This window comes from Poecilia reticulata, linkage group LG12 (assembly GCF_000633615.1).
Source record: "Poecilia reticulata strain Guanapo linkage group LG12, Guppy_female_1.0+MT, whole genome shotgun sequence".
NCBI classification, from domain to species: domain Eukaryota; kingdom Metazoa; phylum Chordata; class Actinopteri; order Cyprinodontiformes; family Poeciliidae; genus Poecilia; species Poecilia reticulata.
In genome coordinates, this window is record NC_024342.1 from 20,624,449 (window position 1) to 20,631,939 (window position 7,491).

At 36.6% G+C, this 7,491-nt stretch overlaps 1 protein-coding gene across 8 annotated transcripts in view; it reads right to left on the reverse strand.

The window, feature by feature from the left end:
* The window catches only part of mapk10 (mitogen-activated protein kinase 10), a 37,427-nt gene that overhangs the window by 16,589 nt on the left and 13,347 nt on the right, over positions 1-7,491 (reverse strand). For 4 of the 8 annotated variants that reach the window (XM_008424534.2, XM_008424541.2, XM_008424538.2 and 1 more), the window contains exons 2-3: positions 2,579-2,650; positions 597-766 (exon numbers count right to left, since the gene is read on the reverse strand). In XM_008424534.2, the coding sequence (XP_008422756.1) occupies positions 597-766; positions 2,579-2,650 (242 nt within the window). Of the gene's footprint in view, positions 1-596; positions 808-2,316; positions 2,478-2,552; positions 2,651-7,491 lie in introns of those variants that run through there. The other 4 variants (XM_008424537.2, XM_008424536.2, XM_008424535.2 and 1 more) reach the window with 4 other exon arrangements.

Sequence of the window (7,491 nt, forward strand, 5' to 3'; positions counted from 1 at the left end):
TATATATATTTAACACTATATTTATGACAATATAGAAGTGACTGAAAATCAGCTGATGATTTTAAAACATCAGCTGTAACTTCATTTTAGCAGCGTTTTTATTACTTGAAATAGAAATTCATAAACACTTGCTGTTGTCACATTAAAAAGTTTCATATCAGAATTTTCTGCTCAGATAATCAGATGATGAAATGAGCTTGTTTTTCTTATTCTTAAAAGCACAAAATGAATCAGAGAGCATTGAATCAGCTGCATAAGATGTTAAAAAACCTTGAAAAGAATTATAAATGCTTACTAAAAACAAAAGTTTATCTGACTTACTAATAAATGCCTTAAAAAGCATGCTTTTATGCCGTTTCTAGATCAAAAGGCTGAAAGTAGAGTTCGTAAATGCTCTCTTTGGCCTAATGTGAAACCAGACTCCACTATATGTCACAGATTTTATCAACATTTGAAGCAATAAACCACAGAACAAGGAGACCAACAGTAAAACTGAGACAACCCAAACATTAAACATAACAAAGAGCGTCATCAAGCATCTTGACGCTATTTAAACCAGGGCATAAAAAAAACAAAAGGCACGGCTGTGAACTTACCAGACAATTCCCTGAGCTCCAGAACCAATGGGCTTTAAATTCTGGTAACGCTTTAGAACTGTGAAGGTGGAGTCTCCCACTTCCACACTGTAGAACTGGTTGTCCACTTTGCTTTTGCTCATGTTGTAATGTTTGGCAATATATGACACATCCACTTGTTTGCCAAAACCCTGCGCGAGTCAAATACAGCACAGTAGTGGCGTTAGTCTTGCTGAAAGAGAAAGGCATGGTTTACATTTACAGCAGGAAAACCCAATTACTATGTCCAATGCAATTAAGTATAATCACAAAATAAAAGCATGTATATTACATAGCATATATAATATGTGCATTTTTATTTTTTATTTTACTATTTAACAATCAGCATTTAAATTGTTTCTACACCTGATTACTTTTTTTGAATTCTACGTTATACCTTCTGTTTATAGGCACACCAAAGGTAGCATTTGATAAAATAAATGTCTGATGTTGGAGCTCCTGTCTGAGAAAGAACTTTTTAATACTCTCTCTTTTTTAATAGTACTTTTTTTTAAGTACTTTAGATGTTTTATGGTTTTCTTAAATATGGTACATTTTAAATCCCCTGAGCAGTTGAGTGGGATTCAATTCTAGGCTTTTACTCAAGTCTTTTTATTACTCAATTTTCTGTTATACTGCCGAGGTTTACTATTCTGTTGAAAGGTTCACTGTCAGTTTAACTTTTGCTTTTTCATAGACGACAGCACGTTGTCATCAAGTGGCGCTTAATATCATTAAATAGAGAAAAAACATAAAAGTTGTTACTCTTAAAAAAAGCCTCAGCTTTGTCTGACCATATCGTTCCAAAAAGGTCTGGGCTTTATTTGTATGTTTTAGGTCCTAAGAAGGTACAAGTTATATCGCTTCACACTTATTGATGTTCATAAACTGTATAACACAGAAGTAAATTATGCACATTTAAAAGATGTATTTCTGTTCTGTAGGTACAGCATTTTGATACCAATAGTTACGAAAGTCACTCTCACAGGTGCTCTCTTCACTACCACGATCAACAACAAATCCTGTGCAAAATCAGTTGTCGCCTTACAGAAACATAAATGTTTTTTCTACCCGAAAATATAGGCAGCAGAATAAATACTGGCCATGTTATTACATCAGGGCCAGTAATTGCTTCCCTCGGATGAAGATATTATTACATCTTTGTGGACACAATATATTAAGCTGTAATTACGGGCATGGAAATAGTGGCACAACAAAATAATAATTACATTAATTACGGACTGTAATTACTCCGCAGTTCACAAACCAAATAAAGCTGCACTGCTGGGGTACGACTGTGTAAGTTCAGCCTTAAAGCTACGCAAGTCAAGAATCAGGAAAATGTACATAATGACATGAATACACATAACCTGCGATTTGATTCATTTTTAATGTTTGGCTTTATAGGAGTACCAACAGTGGCTCTTAAACATTAACATAAGATGCATGTGCAATCCAACACAGCATGCAAAGCTCCTGAGTAATCTGAGCCACAGTGAAAAGGTCCAACGCACCTCTCACACACATACTCCACGTATGGATTATGCATATGTGAAATGAGTTTGGCATTTCAGCTATACGAGGTCAACGGGAGGCAGGCAATTAAGCCCCACTTTAGCCAAATGTCTCAGATACAGATAAGCACTTGAGGTATTGAACTTCAGCAGGAAACTAGGTCTGCACTGGAAATAGTTTTGCATACTTAATTGTTCACGGTGAGGTTAAAAGCTCTTCGTTCGCTTTCATCTACTTTTGGAATTCCCACAGGAAATATACAGCGATTCCAGACCGTTATGCAGGATTTTGTTGTTTTTTTTTTTACATGAAATGAGAGGTTTTGTGAGCACCGGTCGCTGTAGAAGCCTATCAGAAACACAGCAAACACAGCAAAAACACACATAGGAAATACGGGGAAATGGAAGGGATTGAATACTGTACCTTTTTTACCTGTAAGGAACACACACCTGACAAAAGGCTATCTTTACATCCAGGACTGGTTGGCTGCAGTTATATAAGAAATGTCTGCTCATAAATACCTGGAAGACACAAACATCGGAGAAGGGGAGTCAGAGAGTGATTGCAGGGAGCCCCGAGAGGCAGGGAAGTGCAAATATACCTTTGCTGAAATTATTCACATTAGTGATGGCCTCAAAATATGATCTGCACCTTTATGGAAAAAAGAAAAATAGCTGCACCTTCATCTGGATCAGCTTTATCTTAATATGCAAAAGAGCAGCTTAACTTATGATGGAGCATCTGAGAAACTAGATCTGTGGAAATTTGCAGTCTCTCTCTCTCTCTCTCTCTCTCTCTCTCTCTCTCTGTCTCTCTCTCTCTGTCTCTCTCTCTCTGTCTCTCTCTCTCTCTCTCTCTCTCTCTCTCTCTCTGTCTGCTGTTGTTCTGAATCCTCCAGGAACATTCACAGCTGGGGTTTTTTCTCTCTCCCCACTGTCCCCATCTTTCTCAATAAAAATGAGAAAAACAGCAAGTCACCGCCACCCACACCTCTATAAATATAAACTGACCAATACATCAATTCCTCATCAGAGAGCAGCACAGCAGGACGACGGAGATCAATGTCTTATCAGCCTGCAGACGGAGATATAAGCAAACCTGGGGCTGTTAGAGACAAGTATGGTTTATTAATGACTTGTTTCAAGTGCACAGAGACTGATTCAGTGATTAAATAAGAATGTCTTTATATCTCATTACTTCTCAGTTTTTCTGCTTACATTCATATCTATTGTAAATCTTTTGAAACAAAGCAGCTTGCAGTGCTTTCAGGCATGTTTTTACTCATTGCACAATTTATTTTGGAACAAAAATGAGGTACAAACCTAACTAAAGCAGACACATTTAAAGCAAAAATCAAACTCCTTCTTTTACAACATATTTATAAAATTTTCATCTATTTTGTACATATACGTATTTAATCTACAATAGCAACAACTACACGACCATGAAATCTTGTAAAAGTAGACCACGATCTAGTTCTTTTGGGTTCAATATGCAATCAAGGAGAAATGTTTTAAATGACGCAACGATTTTTATTTTTAAAATGCTTGTACCATTACCTTTAACTTCAGTATATTAGTTTGCCTTGGTAGAAAATGAAATGAAAAATCTCTTGCCAAGATTTGCTGACCTGAACGAGTTGAATACACTGTAAGACTTTTTTTTTTTATTATTCCAGCTGATGTAGGATTAAATTATTTTCAATGTGTGGGGGGAAAAAAATCACAATCCTGGTAGTTTCAAGACACAATGCCCTTACATATTGTGGAAAGAGAAGAAAACATAAAGCAATTTTGGCATAACTATGGCATTATTCTGCTGTAAAGGGAATCAAACTTAGTTGTTAAAACTAAATGTCCCAACGCAAAATACTTTGCATTGCTATAACCCCTCAAGAAGTCTAGAAAACTCCTGTGCATCACTCAGAGGCCTTTGAGGGTAGCTAAGAACGACCCTGTGCCTCCTAAATGTGATCCCTAATCATCAGCTGTACGCTTTTGTCAAGAAAATTGCCAAAAAGAAACCTTGAGTGTGTGAAAAGTCCTTTTGTTCAGCCTCAAAACCGTGAAGTCACCTAGATTTGCCAGAGGCCCTGTGGCCATCTGACGCTTTAACATCATCCACGGCAACCCAGGATATCTAAACAAGAATATCTGTCATATTTCGGCTTTGACAAAACATTTATGTTCGTCGCTTAATTCACATATGCATTTGTGTTAACTTGTCAAATTCATGAAACAGTAAGCAAACAAAAATGGCAACAAATGTCCTGTTTAACATCAATCTATGTTGACTTTTTGGTGTGACACTACGAGGCTTTAAGGGGACGATTTGTGATGAGACAGAGACCAACAAATACTTTGTCATGATGTCTAACAGTATTATATTAGCATTACTACCAAGTACAAAATGAGCTTCACAGCATCAGCGACAGCACTGACATTGTGATGATACACAAACTTCATAGGCTTTTCACAGTGAAAGAAAAACAATTTGCCTGACAAGTAGCTTTTGTCATTTTTTCTGCTTTTTTTCTGCAAAGGAAACAAGATACAAAAAGTGCATACATTCATGGAAGAAAAAAAGTCTGTCCAGAGGGCAAGCAATGAAATAATTTCCTCACAAGTTTAGATAATTTCCCAGACCTTTTTATACATATATTTTTTTTCGCTTTCAAATGAGAGGATGTTCTTTCTGAAACTTTCCGTATCACCTCGCTCCACAGGCGCCGTATTACAGTCGCTGCTCGTGCTTTTGATGTCTGTACTCAAAATGGAATAGAGGAGCTTTAAAAGAGGAAATGTGGGCCACAGAGGTTGGAGATTTATGCTTTGGCTTAATTTTCTGACCTTTAAAAACGTGGCCCATTTCTTTTATCCAGGTCTCACAAGGTGTAAAAATGTAGCGTACTATGACGTAGAAAAGGAGAAAGGGAGGGCAAAAAGGAGTAAATAAAAATGTTATGATCTGTGTTTTCTGTATAGTTATTTGGGGATTTTCTGTGTTTAGTCCTGTTTCCCTGAGTCTGTGTCGTCCTGTCAGCCCTTGATTGTTCCCAGGTGTGTCTCGTTCCCTTGATTACCCCCCTGTGTATTTAAGTCCACCTGTTGTCTTTGTCTCTTGTCGGGTCCTCATCTTAAGTCAGTTGTTGTCTGCGTCTGCTCTCCAGTAGAACTGTTTAAGTCCCGGTTAGCTTGCTCCATGTTCAGGCTTTCGTCAATTGCTACCGGTATTTAGCTGTGGCTGTACTCTCTGCCGTGCCGCCTGTGTTTGGACCGTTTGAGCCTTTCATCATTAAATTCGTAATTTTCTTCACACCTGGGTCTCTGCATTCATCCTCACCATCTCTCAAACCACCACTTCATGACGAACACATGCAAGTGAAAGCATGAGGCTTTAAGGACATCTAGTCAATAAATCATTCACAATCAATCACTTGTTTGTAATGATTTTGCAAGCCTTTGTATATTTGACAGTTGTCACCATGAAGACTGGTAGTGTATCTGCTGATAATCTGACAGATCAATGCTAAATTAGTTTTAGTGGCAAGACAAGGCAACAATCTTTAACCATCTGTGTGCACAGTATTGCACTACAACAGTTCAAACACAAATTATTGTGTTGTGTGACTATAAGACATATTTGGTGTAATGCTTATCTTAAGCTTCTGTGTTTGTGTTTTTTTTTTCTTCTTACATTTAATTAAATCCCCCATAAGATGAAAGATGGGATGGCTGCATGAATGTACTAAATTGTCCTTTTCAGTGTTCAGCACATTCCAAGGGAAATTTACACTGATTAGCACTCATGGTAAAAAAAAATGCTTTAAAAGTAACTTCATTTAGCATAGCCTCACAGAAATACATTTATTAAATGAGGGTTGGGGAGAGTCTAAGTCATTAAGAAAAATAATGTTTGGTTAATGAACAGTGCATGTAACTGAATTAACTTTTTCATGTTTAAAGCTAATCAGAGTGTCTATGGACTTTTGATTAGTAGTGTAGGACTTTTCATAACTATAGGGTCTAACTAAGAGGCTGACTTTTCTCTCACTCTACAAAATAGGGATAACAAAAAAAGTAATATAGAATTGCTTTGATTTAGTAAGTTGGGAAGGGCTACAAGAAAACATAAAATTGTCTAAATTTGACCTTGTCTACAGTCAAAATGATAAATAAGTTAAAAACATCTGGAACTGTTGCAAGAAAACAAAAAAGTAGGATGCGGAAGCAAGTTATTCTTACTTGTCAGAAATTCTTGAACAGTGTAGAGTGGTATAAGGGAGGTCAAAGTTTGCGGTCAGAGAACTGCAGCAAAGAATGGCATCATGGGGTCACCAGCTCTTCATACCAACAATTTATGTTAAGGTTTTTGTACAAATTTTGGTGCCAAAGTCTTTCAGTTTCTGTTCATCACTGATGAACAGAATATTATCTAGATGTGTATATGAATGTCAGGGTCACTGCACTCAAAATGATTCCAGTTCTTTTCTTGTTTAAACTTGAGCAACTTGTTTTATTTAGCATCTACTTTTAGCTACGGAGTGCCTCAGAGGTCTATTTTCGCCCACATCCTATGTTTACTAAATTTAGTTGCTCTATTATCTTTATTGTTTATAGATTTATTTGGTCATTCAAGCTCTCAGTTATGCTTCAGCGATGTAAATACGGAAAAGTCGTAAAGACAAATCATCTTGGATGGGGAGCAATTATTAAGGAAAATCTCCGAAGCTTATTGCTAGGAAACTGCACAAAATAGAAGGCATCTTGGATTCTCCATAACAAACATTTAGTGTATCTTTTATTTCTGCCTGGTCCTTAAAGGTGTCATTAATTGTAGAAGGAGCTTGCAAGGACAATGTATGGTAAATATGTGCTTTCATTAAAATAAATTAAAGACTGTCAATATATTCTAGAAACTGTGAATGAGTAAGGACAACTGACATCTAACCTTGCTATTTTCATTTTTAACATTAATCACACAACTTGACATAATGAGAAAAAAAAGTGGGTGACTGCTACGTTACTGGAAATGGGTCTGTGACAGCCGACCCTACTGTCACACAGACCTGAATGGTAACTGTTTGTTTTGTTCATCCTTAATATTAATTTAGATATTAATTAGTGAATAGTTTAGATTTKTATTTTTGAAMATTTTCATTARCTTGACTTTTTAGTTAACTATTTGAAGTGCACGCATTTAGTTAACTTTATTTGTCAGTTCTTTATATTTTTGTTAAAAGCAACAAATTAATTTATTTGTTTTGAGTTRCCAGTTTCCTTTGGAGCTGCTGCTGGAGGGTCACAGAAGAGCTCCAGCTAATTGACATCCATATATGGCTGGCAAACCTCCTCAGCGGGCC